This window comes from Canis aureus, chromosome 22 (genome assembly GCF_053574225.1).
Source record: "Canis aureus isolate CA01 chromosome 22, VMU_Caureus_v.1.0, whole genome shotgun sequence".
NCBI lineage: Eukaryota > Metazoa > Chordata > Mammalia > Carnivora > Canidae > Canis > Canis aureus.
Genome location: NC_135632.1, coordinates 7,292,315 through 7,313,207, shown reverse-complemented (window position 1 = coordinate 7,313,207; position 20,893 = coordinate 7,292,315). Strand labels below are relative to the sequence as shown.

At 40.1% G+C, this 20,893-nt stretch overlaps 1 protein-coding gene and 1 long non-coding RNA gene across 4 annotated transcripts in view; one reads left to right on the top strand and one right to left on the bottom strand.

Moving 5' to 3' along the window:
* The first annotated feature begins 7,882 nt into the window (after positions 1 to 7,882).
* The window catches only part of LOC144293706 (uncharacterized), a 33,532-nt gene continuing 20,521 nt past the window's right edge, over positions 7,883 to 20,893 (top strand). Inside the window, exon 1 of the long non-coding RNA XR_013360941.1 lies at positions 7,883 to 12,512. This is a non-coding gene — a long non-coding RNA (uncharacterized LOC144293706). The remainder of the gene's footprint in view (positions 12,513 to 20,893) is intronic.
* ERICH6 (glutamate rich 6) overlaps positions 11,622 to 20,893 on the bottom strand; it is a 32,087-nt gene continuing 22,815 nt past the window's right edge. For all 3 annotated transcript variants that reach the window (XM_077864707.1, XM_077864705.1, XM_077864704.1), the window contains 3 exons: positions 18,914 to 19,069; positions 15,789 to 16,017; positions 11,622 to 11,892 (listed from right to left, as the gene is read on the bottom strand). In XM_077864707.1, coding sequence (XP_077720833.1) covers positions 11,629 to 11,892; positions 15,789 to 16,017; positions 18,914 to 19,069 — 649 coding nt within the window. In that variant the 3' untranslated portion in view covers positions 11,622 to 11,628. The remainder of the gene's footprint in view (positions 11,893 to 15,788; positions 16,018 to 18,913; positions 19,070 to 20,893) is intronic.

Here is a 20,893-nt window from a genome sequence, read left to right as displayed (position 1 = left end):
TCCATGTTTTAGCATGTGGTCAGTACTTCATTTCTTTGTATTGCTGAATAATATCCCCTTGTATGGATATACCACATTCTGTTGCATCAGTTGACGGACATTTGGGTGCTTCTTTAGGAGTGGAGTTACCAGGCCATTTGGAAGCTTTAGGTTTAGTATTTCGAGGAACTGCCACACTGTTTTCCAAAGACGCTGTACTATTTTACATTCCCAGCATCATTGTGTGAGTATTCCAATTTCTCTACCTCCTTGCCAACCCTTGTTCTCTCATCTCATTTTCTTATTATAGCCATCCTTGTGGTTATGATGTATTTCATTGTGGGCTTTATTTGCGGTTTTTTTTTTTTTTTTTTTCTTGATAGTAAATGATATGGGTCTTTTCAGGTAGTTCTTGGCCTTTTGTATATCTTCCTTGGAGAAATGTCTATTCAGGCCTTTTGCCCATTTTTAATTGGGTTATTTGTCTTATTTATGAGTTGTAAGAGTTCTTTATATATTCTACACACTAGATTTTTGTTACATATATGATTTGCAGATATTTTCTCCCATTCTGCAGGTTGTCTTTTTACTTTCCTGTGTCTTTTGAAGCATACAAATTTTAATATTGATGAGTTGGTGTCACTTTTTCTTTTGGTATCATATCTGAAAAACCATTGCCTAATTCAAGGTCATTGAGATTTATGCTTATGTTTTCTTTTAATGGTTTTATAGTTTTAGTTCTTACAGTTAGGTCTCTGATTCATTTTGCATTAATTTTTATATATGGTAGGAGGAGGGGGGCTCAATTTTGTCTTTTGCATCTGAGTATCCAGTCATCCAAGACCATTTGTTGAAAAGACTATTGTTTCCTTGTTGAATTGTGCTGTCACCTTCTCAAAAATCAATTGAGTATAGATGTGAGGATTTATATATGGATTCTCAATTCTATTCCATTGATCCATATGTCTAGCCTTATGCCAGGATGACACTATCTTGATCACTGTAGTTTTGTAGTAAGTTTTTTTTTTTTTAAGATTTACTTATTTACTTATTTATGCAAGAGCGAGGGGAGGGGTAGAGGGAGAAAGAATCTCCAGCAGACTCCCTGCTGAGCATGGAGCCTGTTGCAGGGCTCTTAGGGGGGGCTTGATCTCTCCACTCTGAGATCATGACCGGAGCAGAAATCAAGAGTTGGACACTTAACTGACTGAGCCACCCAAGTGCCCCTGTAGTAAGTTTTAAAATAGGGATGTATGAATCTTCCAACTTTATTCTGCCTTTTTAAAATTGTTTGGGATATTCTGGGTCCCTGGCATTTCCACATGAATTTTAGGATCAGTGTGCCAATTTCTGCAAAAAACCCAGGATTTGGGTAGAAATTATCTCAATCCAGGGTGCCTGGGTGGCTCAGTGGTTGAGCATCTGCCTTGGGCTCAGGTTGTAATCCTAGGGTCCTGGGATTGAGTCCCAAGTCGGACTCCTTGTGTGGAGCCTGCTTCTCCCTCTGCCTATGTCTCTGCCTCTCTCTCTGTGTCTCTCATGAATAAATAAATAGAATTTTTTTTTAAAAAAGGAAATTATATTAATCTGTGTATCAGTTTGGTGAGTATTGCTGTCCTAACAATATTAAGTCTTCTGATCCCTGAACATGGGTGACATTCCTTTTACTTAGGTCTTTAATTTCTTTAAACAATGTTTTGTAAATTTTGGTGTATGAGTCTTGGCTTCTTTTCTTAAAATTGTAACTAGATATTTTATTTTTTGGTGATATCATAAATGGAACTGTTTCCTTAATTTCATTTCAGAATGTTCATTGCTAGCGTGTAGAGAAATACAACTTATTTTTATACATTAATCCTATGTTCTGTAACTTTGCTGAACTTGTTTATTCATCCTAATATTTGTGTGTATGTGTGGACTACTTTGGGTTTTCTATATGTAAGATCACCCCATCTGCAAACAGAGATAGTTTTACTTTTTTCTTTTTTGATCTGGATGCTTTTTCTTTTTCTTGCCCTGACCAGAACCTCTCATACAATGATAATCAGATCAGAGCAGATATCCTTACCTGTTCTGATCTTGGTGGAAAGCACCCAGTTTTTCACCTTTAAGCCTGATGCTAGATTTGAAGTTTCCAGAAGATGTCCTCTGTAAGGGTGAGGAAGTTCTCTGCTTTTTTCTGCATTTATTGAAATGATCATATTTTCTCCCCTTTACTCTGTATTATTGTCTGTTATACTAATTTTCAGATATTAAGCCAGCCCTACATTTCTGGAACAAATTTCACTTGGTCATGGTGTATAATCTTTTCTATATGCTGTAGCATTTATTGAGAATGTTTACATATCTGTTCACAAGCAATATAGATCTTTAGTTGCTGTTCTTATGCTAGTTTTGTCTGATTTGTTATCGGGTTAATACTGGCCTCATAAAATGGTTTAGGATGTGTCTATTCCTCATCTATTTTCTGGAACAACTTGTGAAGAATTCATAATAATTCTTCTCTGAATGTTTGGCACAAGTCACCAGTGACACTATCTTTTCCTTGGGGTGGAGCTTTTCTTTGTGGAAATTTAAAAATTACCAGTTTTATCTCTTTACTTATTACAGACCAAGTCACATTTTCCATTTCATTTTATGTCTGTTTCAGTATTTTGTGTATTCCTGGCAATTTCTCCATTTCATTTAAATTATCTGATGTGTCAACATACATCTATTCCTCATTTTCCCTTATAATCCTTTTTATTTACATAAGTTTGGTAAACATCCTCTTTTATTCCTGTTTGAAGTGATTTGAGTCTTCTCTCTTTGGCTGTTCTAGCTAAAATTTTGTCAATTTTGTTCATCTTTTCAAAGAACCAAATTTTGGCTTCATTGATTTTTTTTTTTTCTATTGCTTTTCTACCTTCTGGAAACCAGGAAAAAGGGGAAAAATCTTTAAAGCAGCCAGTGAAACACAAGATACATTGCTTATAGAGGCAGACGAAGCCCTGCAATACAGCAGATGATGGAATAGCACTACACTTGAAATGGATGCATTGATTCTTTAAAAACAGTTGATGAAACAAACAAACAAAAACACACACACATTTCCTTTGAGTCTGAAGTTGTCAGCTTGATCTCTGCATGAGGCAGTATGTTTTACCAAAAAGAACCCTTCACTGCCCCTGAGTGCCCAGACGACCACTGTGTTCCAGAGTTCTTCAGAGCAGAGGTGGTGATTTTTCTTTCCAGCAAAAAGGAAAAGAACGCAAGTAATAGGCCCACTGCCACTGGGCTAGTCCCAGTGTAGGCAGGAGTTTGTGCTGATCCTGATGCTTTTAGGGAAATGTGTTTTCTCCCTGATTTTAGCCCTAATCTAGTCTTTATCAACCTTGGCTGCTCTGTAGAATCAGCTGGGAAGCTTTAAAAAAGTACCGAGGCCCATCTACATGCCAGACCAATTTAAATTTAGAGTCTAGTGGTGGAACCAGGCCATCTGATTTTGTGCGTATGTGTGTGTCTCTAAAAAAATGCACATATATTAATATAAAATATATGTACATATATGTTGTATGAGGTGGTTTTTGGTTTTTTTGTTGTTGTTGTTTTTACTTATTATGTGAAACTTTTAAAATATATACCAAAGTGGGAAGAACAATGATCTTCAAACTGGTGGTATGTTAAAGAAGAGCTAGTTCATATATTTTTTTAATGGATAGAGGTGGGTGTCCTATTACATTAAGGTGGGTGGCATTTAGATTCCACTGAATTCATTTTAGAAAGCGATGTTTTATTTCAAAATATCAAGATTCACAGTGCCTTAGAAATAACATTCTTCACAACCACTTAAACTTATTATGAATCCTTATAGATTCAAATGAAAAATATGCAAGAGAGAGCATACATTAAAAACATTTTTTAAGGGCATGAGAAGGGGAAAGTTTGAACGTTACTGGTCTGGGCCTTGTCTTTGTAGTTCAGTGAAGCAGAAACAGATCCATACTCTACAACTTTATCTGTTTTAGGATTGATAAACAATAAGCAAGGCAGCAACTTAAATGAGCACTTTTACAGAATTGTGGGGTATGTGTGATCTAGCACTTTCTATCTGCGATCTGTGGGTAACAGAGAAGCCAATGTGTTTGTATGGTACAAAGTTACTTTCACTATTGTTAATACTTACTGGTACACGTTTTTTTTTTGTTTGTTTTTTGTTTTTTTAAAGATTTTATTTATTCATGACAGACAGAGAGAGAAAATGAGAGGCAGAGGCACAGGCAGAGGGAGAAGCAGGCCCCGTGCAGGAAGCCCGATGTGGGACTCGATCCCGGGACTCCAGGATCGGGCCCCGGGCCAAAGGCGGCACCAAACCGTTGGGCCACCAGGGCTGCCCTTAATATAACTTTTTAAAATAGTAATAATCATTCTCTTCTGAAATTAGCTTTCATTCCTATTAGTACTTTTAAATTACCTAACCTAAGTCTGTGATCTATTTCTAATTCTTTTGGTCCTCGGGAGAGAGGTGAGGTCATTTCCTGGCATGGGAAGGACTGTGTGAATGGGCTGCTGGGATCCACGCACAGACTTTGCTGCGTCTCTGTCTCTGCCTTCACTGAGCACAGCTTGCTGCAGGCGGGACACCCTACCTGTAAATCACTACCTCTGTGTGAAGTCAATTTTATCTTTTTCAGTTTCAGCTGAGAAAACTGAGGCTCTCGGAGGTTAAGTAACTAGACCAACGGCACAGAGCTAGTTGGTGGGGTGGTGGGACTCGCCCCTGGATTGTCTAACTGATGATTTCCACTTTAGCACGTGGTTCTCGGGGCTCTGGCTCTGGGCAAAGAGCTTCCAGGCGAGGAACCAGAAGGAAGAACATTGGATCAGGGCTGAAGACCAGGGCTCACCTTCTATTTCCAGGACCTGGTTAGCTGTGAGACCTAAGTAAGTCACTTAACCATCTTCCAGTCTGTCTGGTTGTTGGGAATTTGCAGGCTTGTGTGAGATTTAAACTGGAATCAATTTATGAGTATGACAGGATTCGTTTATCCGGTTTTCTAGCTCTTATTTTGTAGAATTATTCAAAAACCATCAAATTACCTATTGACCACAGAGGAGTTCATGAAACATCACTTGATTTTATGGAATTAGGAATGAGATTCCCCCTGCCCCATCTCTTTTGAATGCTACGGTGAATAGATTTCAAAGTTTGGAAGTATGGAAGTGTGTAGTATCCCTGCCTATTTTGGCAATGGGGAAAGGAGTCAGTGTGGACACGGGAAAATGTGCACATCTTTTTAGATAGAAAGATATTCCCTTTGTACATTCCAGATAATCGATGAATTGAATGACCCCGAATAGAAAATGTCTAAATTGTTCATGTTAAGCTCTGAATCTGGTCTCTATCTCTGGTGAATTATATAGAGTTAAAAAACAAGAATATCATTTGTATTAAAGGAATTTCACTTATTCCTTGAATGAGGAGAGAAGAAATTTCTAAGTTCTGGCTTACATGGTCTGATTCCCTGCTCTAATTTCAAGAATCCAGTTAAAACTTTTGCTGATTCAAAGAACTGTTGCTTCTCCTAAAAAATTGCTTCAAATGTCTTCTATGTTTGTTCACTTATTTCTGGCTAGCCTTTTAAAAAAGAAAAAAGACTAATTTTGGATATATTTTTTTCTTTTTTTATTTATGATAGTCACACAGAGAGAGAGAGAGAGAGGCAGAGACATAGGCAGAGGGAGAAGCAGGCTCCATGCACCAGGAGCCCGACGTAGGATTCGATCCTGGGTCTCCAGGATCGCGCCCTGGGCCAAAGGCAGGCGCTAAACCGCTGTGCCACCCAGGGATCCCAATTTTGGATATTAACTATATATAAAGAGTAATTAATGAAAGCCCATGAACTTAACACTTTGCTAGAGAGATAATCAACGCTCCTGCATAGCTCTCCCCATCACATATGCCTCCAGTGGTGAGCACCAGCCTGAAACCTGACATGTATCATTCGTATGCCTGTCTTTCTTTTTCTTTCTTTCTTTCTTTCTTTCTTTCTTTCTTTCTTTCTTTCTTTCTTTCTTTCTTCTCTTTCTTTCTTTCTTCTCTTTCTTTCTTCTTTCTTTCTTTCTTTCTTTCTTCTCTTTCTTTCTTCTTTCTCTTTCTTTCTTTTTCTTTCTTTCTCTTTCTTTCTTCTCTTTCTTTCTTTCTCCTTCCTTCCTTCCTTCCTTCTTCTTCTTGTTGTTCTTCTTTCTTTCTTTCTTTCTTTCTTTCTTTCTTTCTTTCTTTCTTTCTTTCTTTCTTTCTCTTTCTTCTTTCTTGATTTTATTTATTTATTCATGAGAGACACAGAGAGAGAGGGAGAGACACAGGCAGAGGGAGAAGCAGGCTCCCCGCAGGGAGTCCACTATGGGACTTGATCCCAGAACCCTGGGACCACGCCCTGACCTGAGCCACCCACGCCTTTATTTATGCTTTTTCTACATAGATGTGTCTAGCTAAATAATAGGTGGGATGGTTTTGCATGTTTTAAGACTTCATATAAATAGAATAATATTAAAGGTATTCCTCTTCCCTCTTTTTTTTTCCTTCAAAGTGAGACTGTTTTGGAGGGTTGTTTATATTGATTCAGATAGTTCTAGTTCATTCATTTTCACTGTTGTATGAAATTCCACTGTGTGGAATTCCACGTCTTAGTTTGGATTGCTGAAACAAAACACCACAGACTTGGGAGCTTATAAACAACATGAATGTATTTCTCAAAGTTCTGGAAGCCCAAAGTCTGTGATCAGGGTGTAGGGTATGTTTGGGTTCTGGTGAAAACCTTCCTCTTGGCTACAGATTGATTTCTCCTTTTATCCTTACATGGAGAAAAGAGCATGAGTTGACTCTGGGTTCTTCTTATCAGGGTACTATTCCCATTCTAAAGGGCTCTGTCTTTATGACCTAATAATCTCCTAAAGACCCCACCTCCAGATACCACCACTTTGGGGATTAGATTTCAACCTGTGCGTTTTGGAGGAACACAAACAGTCCATAATATCCCACGATTTACCTGTTCTTCTGTCGATGGAAAATTTGTTTTGCTATTACAAACAATGCTGCAGTGCCCAAGCTTGTTTTTGTCTCTTTTGTAAATGTGTTTTTCTCTGGGATGTATCTGTGTAGGGTTGAAACTTCCATGTATTGGGTGTACACATCCTCATCTTTCCTAGAGAGTGTAGATCGCTGTCCAAAGTGATGCTGACAATTTACATTTTCTCCAAAGGTATTTGAGCATTCCCATAGCTTTTCATCCTTGCTCTCTCAGCTGTCATTACTGGATGGAACAGAGAAGAAGTGCGCGGTGACTCGCACAGAAGAGGTGCGAGTGGTTGGATCAACTCCGCAGACTGGAAATTGAAGCCCTTTAAGGAAAAGGACAAATGTCTGTGGAATAAAATCCAAATTCCTTACCATGACACACACAGCACTGCCTTACCTGGCTTCCTCTTACCTGGCCAGCTTCTCCAGCCTCACCTCACTTAGGGTGGCCTTCCTTCTATTACTAGAACATGCAAACTCATTCCCACCCCAGAACTGGATGTTGTCTCTGCCTAGAACACTCTCCTCCCAGCTCATTGCATTACTGGTTTCTTCTTGACCATTGTATAGCAGCCCCATCGGAGAGACCTTCTCTGACTACAAAATATCAACTAGTCTTGCTATTTATCTTCCTTTTTTTTTTTTTTTTTATTTTTTATTTTTTATTTATTTATGATAGTCACAGAGAGAGAGAGAGAGAGAGAGAGAGGCAGAGACATAGGCAGAGGGGGAAGCAGGCTCCATGCACCGGGAGCCCGACGTGGGATTCGATCCCGGGTCTCCAGGATCGCGCCCTGGGCCAAAGGCAGGCGCCAAACCGCTGCGCCACCCAGGGATCCCTATCTTCCTGCTTACCCCATAGCTCTCATTTACATTACTGGGTGTTTGTTTTTTTTTTTCATTGTGTTAATTGCAATTTGAAATGATTTACTTTGTTTCGCTCACTGGAATGTAAATCCTATGAGGGTCACATACAACGCCTGACATGTGCCAATTTTTTATTGAGTGAGCGAATGTACACCTCGATGCCTTCTCCACTTGGTAACTTGTTACCCCTTCCTATCGCTTCTCCCACATTTACTGTCCCAGCATTCTGCTGACCAGTAATGTAGAGATGAGGATGAATGTAAAAGAGCTTGATAGAATCCTATACAGACACCCTGTCCAGTGCTACCTATTTCCCTCTGAAATGTCCCAAGATCTCACCCATTGACTCTACCCACAGTTGAACCATTCTCTTTGGACTGAAGTCAGGCCATTCCCCTCTACACACAATGCCCAGAACAGATGACTCCCACTCTTCTCTCTCCATCTTTCTGGAGGTTATTGTGGCTTCCATAAATGTTTGGTAAAGGACGAGGTTTCCCTGACTCATCTCTGCCCCTTTCTTACTAACTGGTGGTGTGGAAGACTCCTCAAGGTGCTGAGTGTATATTCATTTACTCATTGTCTGGGCAGCGGGCAGCGGTGACTTTGTGGGCACCATTGAGTCACCTGTGATTCCTGCATCCAGCTGATTTTACTGAAGGATTACTTGTTGCTTCTGGGAGACAATACCATGATTATTCTGAGATGGATCAGTTGATTTGCTCACCTTTGTGCCCTCCACCCCTCATGACACCTAGCTCCTGGGCTGGGACAGGTGGTCTCTTTTGGGTACTTCCTGTCCTACTTCTAATCACTGCACTCACCTATTGTTTTGTCATGGTCTCTTTCTCCCTGAGGAGAGGGAACTATGATTGTAAGCTTTGTATCACCAGTGCTTGGCACAAAGTAGTCCTTTAATAAATGTGTATTAAGCAGATGGGGTGAATTCTAGACCTGGAATAAAAATCTGGCTTATTAATACATTTGATTTATGCAGAGAGTATCAGCTGTGTCTGACAGAAATTTGTAAGCGGTAGCAACTCAGCTCCAGAGAAAACCAGGTTCTCAAAAAAAAAAAAAAAAAAACCAGGTTCTCCACAAACAGTTGAGGTAAGAACTAGACTTTGCATGGGGCACTGTTAATCTGACCTCCAACCACAACATGAAGCATGGCTGGAGGTAACGCACCCGGAATTCCACTTCATGCCCGTGTCTGTCCCTGGTAGAGATTTCAGTTTGTTCATTCATTCAACATATGTCAGGTGTTTATATGTTTTCACATGAACAAGGGAGCAAGAGGCTGATTATTGTCCCATTGTGTTGTCACCTTGCTTAATAATTTCACACAGAGGGAGTGTCTGGGATATTCAGAAAATGACTCAATGGAGAGTATCATCTCTGAAAGAATCTGGGTGGATGTTACACTATCATTTTCATTTCCCAGTGCTAGCCCTGTAGAGCAGTAGTAGACAGTGGGTGCGAAGAGCAGCGTTGTTGCACACCTGGGCTCCTCTGTGCATTGTCTACCGCTGGGCCACCACAAGGCATAACAGAGAAACTTCAGTGGTTCTCTTGCTGGCTGTGGACACACACATAGTCTTTTTATCACCTGCTTTTGATTCACCAGTTTGGCTCCAATCAGGGTATTCCTAATTCCTGGATCTCACTCTGTGTCATAGGGGAAAAACTGATAAGACACTCCCCATCGCTTCTCAGCCTTTTAGCTAAGATCAAGTGTAATACCTGAAAGACATTCCCTCCAAGGAAATGTGTAACTTGAGGAGAGTTATCTTTTCATTATAGATGTTCTTGTTCCAAGTTTAGCAAGAAAGCGGGGGGGGGGGGGGGTGTTTTTGAAACAATATAACTCATTTCATATTGCCTCAATCATATTTACATGCTTTAAAATTATTTTATTCTTCTCTATTGAGTATATTCCTAAAAGATTCCTTGCATTGTTTCTGGAATAAGGTAGAGCCCAAAATATATACATATGTAATATTTGTTGTCTCATAGGAAAATGAAACAATAGAATGATCATAATAAATTACTTAGTTTGAAGTAAAAAAAATGTTTTTTTCCTTAAGATTTTATTATTTGAGAGAGAGAGAGAGAAAGAGAGAGAGAGCTTGAGCAGCAGAGGGAGAGGGAGAAGCAAACTCCCCACTGAGCAGGGAGCTTGATGTGGGGTTCCATCCCAGGACCCAGAGATCATGACCTGAGCTGAAGGCAGACCCTTAACCAACTGAGCCACCCAGGCACCCCTGAGGTAAAAAACATTTTTAAGTCATCCTTTGTGTATTATCTAACATAGCTGGGGAAAAGCACAGTGCATTTCTGTGTTTTTAAAAAAATTATTATTAAAGTATAGCATTTGCCTCCGAATATGTGATTGGCATCCCAAATGTTATCAATTTTATTTAGTACCTCCGTTAAACCTTAGACTCTAAACGATTTTGCTTTACTTATTCATTCTTTTTTTATAAACTGGTAGTAAATTTACCAGCAAAAATGGAACACTAACAGTTCCAGAAGGTATTTATTTCTTTACTGAGAAATAATGGGCATTTATTTGGCTTATTTGGTAACTTTCTACTTAATAGAGCTTAATTTTCTATGAGTCTCTTTAGGAAGTAGAAATTTAGTTTTCTTCCTAGTTTTCAAAATTCGTGTTGGCAATGACTTATTTCCCTGCTTGGAAAAAAATTCTTTTTCAAAAACATATCCATACACAAATACAGATAAGAGACTAGAAAGAAACAGAGCACAATTAAAGATGGCTAGCTCCCTGGTGGTGGGGGTTATGAGTACTTTTAAAATCTTTATATTTTATACTTTTCTGTAATCTCCTACATTTTCCGCAATGAGTTAGTATTACTTTTGTTAGCAGCAAAGGCCACCAATGAAATGTAGTTTAAAATATTTGGCTCATACACCTTAAAATGTTTGCATAGGCTAATACACTGGATGTGTTTTTGACATCTTGATACCAGCAGGGCTTTGCTGCCAACACTATCTAGAGCAAAGAGTTATACTCTCTTTACTTACCAGTTATATTAAAGTGCATATATGTATGCACTTAATTTTTTTTTGAAGAACTTGTTATTGTGGGGGGAAAAAACAACAATGCATGAATTAACAGAGTGGATTATTCAGAACTGAGATTACCTAAAACAGACATATGGAAAAGCAGACATTAATATATAAAATCTATGGCACACCCGAATCCGCTTTTCATCTATATAGATTTTCAAAATGATAAGACATACCCTTATTGTCACTTTTAACAAGCCAAACTGTTAAGTAAATAAAACTGCCTTGAAATATGACCCTAATAGATTAATAGATATAGATATATTTTTTCACTTGGAAACATTTTTACTTTTAATACATTTTTAAAGAGGCAACATCAATTTCTATATTACATGTAATCATAATTTTTAAAGTAAAGATGGTTTTAAAAGGTGAAAGCTTTATCTGATTATCTAATCCCCTCTGCTGTTTTCCTGCTAGAACTCTGATAATGGACACTTGTGCTGATTTGCTCATTGGCCTCAGTGGGGTGAGCTAAATGCAAAGAGTCCCAGAAGTGAGTTGTTTAGTTTTCTGACTGCGAGTGTATTAAGAAAGCATATTTCTTGGTATTTCCTTGGTCATTACACTTTTCTCTAAATCCCTCACACCCCCTCCCAAAATAACAAAACACATGAAGGCCCCATCATTTGTTAAGTGTTTTCATTTATTATAGCTGATATTGTTTTCACGGTGTCTTTCCTTACACCGGAATTGTGACAAAGGGCAATTAGTTTTAGAGAAAGTGAGGAAAGGTAGGAAGGTTGCTTTAATTTTTCCCAAACCTGGCTGGAGGGGAAATTTGCACATCCTTCAAGTTTATGAAACAGGCGTCGAATCTTGATTAAATTGGCCAGTAGCAGCAGGTCATCCTCATTCAGGTATCGGAGAACTGGAATCTCCTCAGGGTTAGGTAGCTTTTCAGCAAAGAGAAAGAGAAGGGAAGCTCAGAGACCACCTGTGGAAGGTGGGAGGTGGGAGCAGGCTGGTCACATAGAATTTGGATACTTTCAAATGCTTACAATATATTCAAGTCATTTACCAGCATATACTGGGGGGCACCAAGATGCAGCAAACACAGTCCCTCCCCTGGGAGCTGCCCAGTGGGGAGAGCTTGGTCAGGGCTGGCCTAGAGGCTATGAAGGCACCGAGTGGACAGCCTTCCTCACAGAAGGTAGCACCAGAGTTGAGTGTTCAGGAGAGACCGGGATGGCTAAAACTCCTTCCCTTCTAAAATGTGCCCCTACCTCCAGGACGCCTTCCGCACTGACCTCTCCATGACCCTCCCTCGGCCTCTGCTCTTCCCCTTCCTCACAGCCTTTGGTGATTTAGGCTGATGTTTCCTTGCAACTGCAAGAAGGGGAATGGATCTCTCAGGACACTCTTGCCTGTGTTTCCCATATGCAGATGAAGGACCAGCCTAGGAGGGGTGTGTTTGGCCTCAGTGGGCTGAGCTAAATGCAAAGAGAGTAACCACTTACCTGCAAGAGACATAAGAACACACAGCAGTTTCAACTCTCCCTGCATCAGAAGGTAGGTGTGTGTGTAGCAGAGCGGGCATGGGGGGGGGGCGGGTATCAGATGGATGAATCACAAAGAATGGACTGGCATTTTTACCTTCCCTTCAATCCCAAATTCCATAAAATGACAGAAAATATTTTAAGGGAATGAATCAATAATGGTTCTAGGAAATAGGAAAGATTTTGATCAGCAGGCTCAAAAGACCAGAAGCAGGGAGTCTCATTAGAAGCGACTGTAATGATATAAACAAGAGATGGGCCAGGCCCACAAGGCAGACAGGAGGGGTGGTATCAGAGGATGTGAGAAGGGTTGAGATCAGGCATATATGAGGTGAGGCTTGGAGGACTGGCAGGGAACAGATGTGAGGCTGTGACACCGAGAGGGGGAGGACTGCTCCAAAGTGGCCCGAGCTACTGAAAGAATGCAGTTGTCTTTGTCTGAAGTGAAGACTGAGGGTGGAGCAGGCTCTCAGAGGTAATTTTGCTAAACTTTTATCTCCCAAACGGATGTGCAGGATTGGAATCTGAGATGTACAGGTGAAAATTCATGGGAGATAAAATGAAAGGGTTATCAACATTGTAGGAGGTATTTAAAGACAGGAGACTCCATGAGACCCCCCCTAGGGAGTGATTCACCGAGGGAGATGAGCATGAGCCCCCACAGGAGGCCTGGAGCCCCTCAATATTTAGAAAATGGGGAGGTGGGATCCCTGAGTGGCGCAGTGGTTTGGCGCCTGCCTTTGGCCCAGGGCGCGATCCTGGAGACCCGGGATCAAATCCCACGTCGGGCTCCCGGTGCATGGAGCCTGCTTCTCCCTCTGCCTGTGTCTCTGCCTCTCTCTCTCTCTCTCTCTCTCTGTGACTATCATAAATAAATAAAAATTAAAAAATAAAAAAAAATGGGGAGGTAGAAAGAGTCAGCAAAGAAAAATGAGAAGAAACAGTCGCTGAGGTGGAAGGAAAATCAAGGGAGAACAGTGTCCTGGAAGCAAGGCAAGAAATGCTTCCAGGAGGGGGAAGTGGATAACTGGCCAGTGCCACTCGGAGGCCACTCTGTGTAGCATAAATTAACTATAGTGCATATGAAATGTTATGGAGCAATTAAAAATCTAATAGGCGAATATTCTTGGAAATGTGGATGAGGAAAAACCTTTAATAATCCTTAAGTGGAAAACAAAAACAAATAGAATCCTCCCAACAATACAAGCAATACCATCCAATGTTTATTTTAAAAAAGATGTGTGTCAATAATTTATAAATACACTGAAAAGAGAAATACACACCAAATTTTGGGTTGTGATTGCCTTTGAGAAAGAGGTTAGAATAGATGAAAGGATGAAAGAGGAATCTCTATTTTTTACTCTCTCTATTATTTGAATCTTCAAATATGAGAAGGTATTGAACATGTATGTCACTTTTTGTAATTTTTTAAAAACCTAAAGAAAGGGTGATCATGAGGACAGTGAGAAATAAAAAAAAACTTTTTTTTTTAAAGATTTTATTTATTTATTCATGAAAGACATAGAGAGAGAGGCAGAGACACAGGCAGAGACACAGGCAGAGGGAGAAGTAGGGTCCGTGCAGGGAGCCTGACGCGGAACTCGATCCCGGGACTCTAGGATCACACCCTGGGCTGAAGGTGCCGCTAAACTGCTGAGCCAAGCAGGCTGCCCTAGAAAAACTTAACATCAAATTCCTTCTTTTTTTTGCATCAAAATGGCTATCTTTCTGATTAAAATTTGTTTCTAAGGAGGGAGATGGGGAGAGGGAGAACATTTTTTATATTTTTGGTAAGAATGTATTTACCATGAATGTAATGTACCAAAGGAAGCCTAGCTTATAAATTCCTAACAAATAAAGAAGCTTGTCTAGAGCCTGAGCAGCTGACTGCAGTAGCCAGGCTGACCGAGAATGAGATTGGCTGGAATAGCACTGAGCACATTGCAGACCCTCACTCTCTGTTGGCGGACTCTGAAGTGTCCCTTTTATTTACTTATTTATTTTAAGATTTTATTTATTTATTCATGAGAGACACACACAGAGAGAGAGAGAGGCAGAGACACAGGCAGAGAGAGAAGCAGGCTCCCTGCAGGGAGCCTGATGCAGGACTCGATCCTGGGACTCCAGGACCATGCCCTGGGCCCAAGGCAGGCGCCAAATCACTGAGCCACCCAGGTGTCCCTTATTTGGTCTTTATGAGATATTATTCCTGCTTGTGCTAAATATTGAGGTCATATTTCCAATTACCTTAAAAGTGTAGAGTTTTTTGAGATGGACAACACCTTTGAAATCTGGAGCAATCTCTTCCTTCAATGATTGATGAAAACAATTGGCCTCAGTGTTTAAGGGACTTGTTTGGAGCCACACACTAGATATGCTACATGGGCCTTTATTTATATCTATTTCTATATCAATATATATATTTCAACATTGTTGAGATGTAACTGGCAAACTATATGTGGAGCTATCATTTACTGAGTACTTAGTAGCAAGCACCATGCTAAGCACTTTGCATTCTCAGTGAATCTTCACAACAACCTGTTTGCTAGGAATCATTATCCCCATCTTATAGATGAGGGAACTGAAGTTCAAGTTCACCCACTTAGCTAAGTGGCAAAGAAACTACGTCCCTGTAACCTGAAGGCCATGTTCTTAACCATTGCCAGTCACTGAGAGTGTACTCTAGGACATACCCTGGGTGGGCCAGAGGAATCAGAAAGGCAGAGATTTTGTCCTTCTGGAGCTCACTGTCCAGGAGGAAAGGCAGGCATAAAGGCAAGTAGGGCAGCATGGTCCAGCAGCAGGCGTGGGGACAGAGGTGAGTTCATGGACACCCCAGGGAAGACCATGATGGACCCTGATTGGGCAAAGGGCTAGGAGGTTTGGGAAGCATCTGTGAGGAGGTGGGACTTATGCTTGGTCTTGAACATAGTTAGAACCCAGGTCTCCTGACTCAGTCCAGGCCTTTCTGCTATAGGGCAGAGGAAAAACACAATACAAAATCCTAAAATCAAACCCCCAAAGTAGCCTACTTGGTCACCAAGTAAATAGTAAATTTTAGTTAGATCCAAATCTGAACTAAAAGGAATTTCTGAAGAATAAACAACGACGGTTTGCCTCAATTCCACATGACATCTTCACTGTGTGTGTTTTTTTGTTTGTTTGTTTGAATTCTGAAACTTTTCGTGGATGGTACATTACACACAAGGCTAATCTGTCAGTAACAACACTGACCAGAGTCATTTACTCTTATTATTCCAAATGACTTTAACTATTTTCAAAAATGCACCTACCTTCACTTTGGTCCCAACACTGATTCTTGCCTGTTGGCCCATTGCTAGAAAAGTGACTGAAATCTTGTCTTGTTCTAAGATGCGAACTCCAATGTAATGGTTCAAGGCCAGAAAGACAGGTTTAAATGAAACAAAGGGTGAGGAAGCAACAGAACTGGACCAATTCCAAGCCCTTAATCTGTTGCCAGCTTGATCTGAATACTGACCTCCCAAGATATTGATGTATACCCTGGGCAGAAAGGAAATTAAAAATTACCATCATAAAAGTAACATCATAATTCAACCTTGAAATTAGCCCTGTCACTTGCTAGCCAAGGGAAGCAACGGTTCATGCTAGCCAGTTGCGTATGAATAGCGCAAACTATTCCATAGGTGACCTTGGGAGTGGCAATACTGTGAATTTTATACTAGTTTAACATAATGGATCCAAAAAAAAAAAAAAACATAATGGATCCAATTCAAGACCCACCGCTGAACCAAACTGGGTCCAAAAGATGGAACCCAGGATGGTAAAGGAGCCTGGAAAACTGTGTGCTGGGAAGAATGAAGGGGGAGCAGGGAAGTTTTTGGAGAGCAGGAGAGGAGAGCAGACTGTGCCCGAAGAGGGGGGACCAGTGCTTAGATTTTTCCCCAGGAGGAAATGAAGACCAGTGGGTGTAAGTCCTGGAGAAGCTCTAATCAGCCTCAGTACAGGACAACCATGTTCCAACAGCACCCAGCACAACTGGGAGCCAGGAGTCCTAGAAGGGCTCTAGTCAGGGTGGGGTATGGGCAAGAGAGGCTCAGGGAACATCTCTGAAATGGCTCAGTGCCTTGTGATGGAGGGCAAGGTGGAGCTTAGACAAATTGAGCCTTCCCTGTCTCTTCGCTTAGGTGATGCCACATTTTACTACATCACATACATACGAAGCCCAGCACAATCTGAGCTTCAGTGACACAAGTGATGACCATTCTAGTTATCTCCTCCTTGTGCTCTCTCACCTTCTTCCAACTTGGATTGCCCTCCCTTTCTTGAGGAGTGGGAAGAGGTGCAAATGTGGGTATTTAGAAAGTTGACTGCATTTGATAACAAATTATTTTTTTTAAAACTAGACAAATTGGCCACGAGGTGCCCCAGAGGGAGAGAACTAATATCTTATTTCCCCACCATTGATTACTGGCAGTGATCTAATAACAAAAGTACACATGGGAAATTTAGGTGATTATTTTGTCATACGTGAGAGGAGGAGGGTTTCTTTCATCTTGAAATGTGGATGAAAATAATACCTGGCTAAAATGATCTAGGTCACTCCTTATTTAATAAGCATAATCTTGGGATCCCTGGGTGGCGCAGCGGTTTGGCGCCTGTCTTTGGCCCAGGGCGTGATCCTGGAGACCCGGGATCGAATCCCACATCGGGCTCCCGGTGCATGGAGCCTGCTCCTCCCTCTGCCTGTGTCTCTGCCTCTCTCTCTCTCTCTCTGTGTGTGACTATCATAAATAAATAAAAAATTAAAAAAAAATAAGCATAATCTTTGAGTCTATACCATGCACAGATACATGCTTGTAGTGGCAAAGATTCGGAGAGTGCCTGCAAAGAACGTTGGTCCAGCAGGGGAGATGGGCTTGCTATCCAAGAGGCAGCTAGAAAGGGCAATAAGAGTATGCAGAAGTCACATCAGAGGGCCAGGAATTCAGCTAGTGGGGCAGAGGACTTCCCAGACAAGGGTGAAGTCCTAGAAACTAATGAATATCTGGGGACAATTAATACACTGCTCCAACGAATGTGATACAGAACTGCTATTGAATTCTGGAGGATAAGTTGAAATTCTCCGGTTCACATGGGGGTAACGGACTGACTACTACTGCTTTAGACCAAAAAAACACAAACGTCCTAACTCTCTCAAGTATGGGCAGAATGTCCAGACTTTGTCAATCATGGACAGAGTTTCTCAAGATGAGATTGTTATTCCTGTAGAGAATTTAATGGGAGAGTATCTCTTTCTGAAGAGCTTGAAAAGTTGGAACTGCATTTGAAGTTAGAGCCCAAATTTCACTTTCTCGGGTTAAATCAAATAATATGAAGTCAGAGTAGATAAGCTCACAGATCAAAATGAGATCAGGATCTCTAGAGATTCTGTTTGTATGTTATTGTTGGTTATGGCTATAGGAATAGAGGAATAGTTACGGATATAGCTCAAATGATAATAACACACACACAACTATAACAACACGGTGTAGCAGCTATCCATTATAGATTATTTCCATAGCTGAGGCAGTATAACATTATCAGGCAGGCTCTAGAGAGACCATTTGGGTTTCTATCCCAAAGCCCTGGGGTGACCATGTAATTTATTTAAAGCCTCTTTTTTCTAATATTGAAATTATATGTTCATATTTTCTTATTATTTATGGGAAGAATATGATGAGCTTTGTTTTACATAGTTGCCTGGGATTTTTCCATGGAGAAGGTATGGAGTGACATAAATAAAACTTTCACTGAGTTGAATATTACTATCTAAAGAGCACTAACTTAAATAATTCTTTTTTTTTTTAAGATTTTGTTTATTCATGAGAGACAGAGAGAGAGAGAGAGAGAGAGAGAGAGAGGCAGAGGGAGAAGCAGGTTCCATGCAGGGAGCCTGACGTGGGACTAGATCCCGGGTCTCCAGGATCAGGCCCTGGGCTGAAGGCGGTGCTAAACTGCTGAGGCACCCGGGATGCCCAACTTAAATAATTCTTAAAGCCATTTGATCATTTGAAAGGAAGAAGAACACTTGCAGTTATAAGATGAATAAATTCTAGGGATTTAATGTGATGCATAAAGATTCTTGCTAATACTATATATATATTTGAAAGTTGCTGAGAGTATATCTTAAATGTTCTCAAGACAAAAAGGAAGTGGTAATTATGTGACATGGTGGGGAGGTGTTAGCTAATGCAATGTGATAATCATTTTACAATATGCAAGTGTATCAAATCAACACATTTTATGCCTTTAACTTGCACAATGATATATGTCAATTATATCTCAATAAAGTTGGAAAAAACAAAAGAAAAATAAAATTTCACACACACACACCACCACCACCACCACCACCACCACCCCCGTCCCAAATGGCAGTAAAAGAAACTTAGAAACCTACCAGACATTTCCATTGGGATGATAGCAGGAACTTCTGCCAGAAGAATCTAGCAATGCCAAGATTGCAGGGTCAGTGGGCATGTCTTCTTGGACTATACAAGTGAAACCACTGATTTTGTTGGGCACTCGGATGATGGCTAGGTTTCCAGATGGGTAGCTGAGATCAGATAAGGTCATTTGAGCTGTTCTAATGGTCCTTGACTATGCTGGGAATAAATTCAGTTTATGAGAGAGCCTTTGAAACCATTCAGGTATGGGAGCTACTATTACTACAAAAAGGATTTCATGCTTTTCATGAGATCAAAATATGTTTATAAGACACAAAAATCCTCAACAAAATACTAGCAAATGGAATCTAGCAACATTTAAAAGGATTATATACTATGACCCAAAGTGGAGTTTACCCAGGAATGCAGGGTTGGCTTAACACCTAAAAATCAATCAGTGAAGCATATTACACTGATAGAATAAAGAGAGAAAAAAAAAGATCATCTCAATATACACAGAAAAAGCATTTGGCAAAATCCAGTACCTTTTCATGATAACTCAATGAACTAGGAATAAAAGGGAAACTCTTCAACCTGATAGTGTCTAACAAAAACCCACAGCTGACATCATATTTATTGATGAAAGACTGAGTGATTTCCCTCTAAGATCAGGAACCAAACAAAAATGTCCACTTTCCCCGCTTCTATTCATTGCATTTAAAGATCTAACCAGGGAAATTTTCTGAAAGAAAAGGAAATGAAAAGCATTCAGATTGGAAAGGAAAGATGTGAAACTATCTCTATTTGCAGGTGACATGCTCTTATATAAAGAAAATCCTAAGGAATCCACAAAACAACATATTAAAACTAACAAGTTCAGGAGGGATGCAGGCTACCAATATATAAAAATGTTTAAAAATATATAAGAAATATAGAAACTATATATAAACATATATGTAAATATATTTAAAAAGACCAATATATAAAAATAAATTATATTTCTGTATACTGGCAGTGAACATTCTGAAAATGTAGTTAAGAAAATAATTCCATGGGATCCCTGGGTGGCGCAGCGGTTTAGCGCCTGCCTTTGGCCCAGGGCGTGATCCTGGAGACCCTGGATCAAATCCCACGTCGGGCTCCCGGTGCATGGAGCCTGCTTCTCCCTCTGCCTGTGTTGTGTCTCTGCCTCTCTCTCTCTCTCTCTCTCTCTCTCTCTCTGACTATCATAAATAAATAAAAATTTAAAAAAATATATTAAAAAAATAATTCCATTTACAATAGCATCAAAAAGAATAAAGTCTACTGAGGATAATTTACTGCAGTCCTGTCTAAGCTGATTGGAAGCCTAGAGGTGAAGTAAACACAAGACTGACTGAATCATTTTGAAAAGCAGCCATGGCCTTCAAGAGAATTAAGAATTAAAGCCAGGGCATAAATGATAACTAGTAATAAAAAAATGGGAGGAGTTATATAAAATTTATTGATATAATTAAAACAAAACCTACATTTTTTCTCACAGGGCCTAGGGAATGAAATCTTCATTATACTTCCTAGGCCATGAAAGTCATTTTCCTGGCTGATTATTGGTTTGACTAAACTTTTAGGAAACTGTAACTAAACATGACTTTCTCCTATAAACGTGGGGCCTTCATTCACCAAAAAGCTCTCCTCATTTCATAGTTCTGTTTGTTTTTTACTTTCCTTGAGGTAGTAAATGTCCTTTATGTCAAAATAGCAAATGGCCTGGCCATCAGGCGGAAGTTCAAGTGATGAATAACTTAGTGCTCCATAAAGTGGGTATCGGATTTTTGTATTAAAAAATAATGTGCTGCTCGTGGATGTGTAAATTGGTACACATTTTCAGGGGGATAAAATTTATCAAAAGTTTAAAATGTCTGTAATTTCTTACCCACAATTTCTACCCTGTGACATGCATGTTCCATGGATTCAAGGAACTAAGTATGCAGTGAAATCTGCACAAAGCTGTTCAT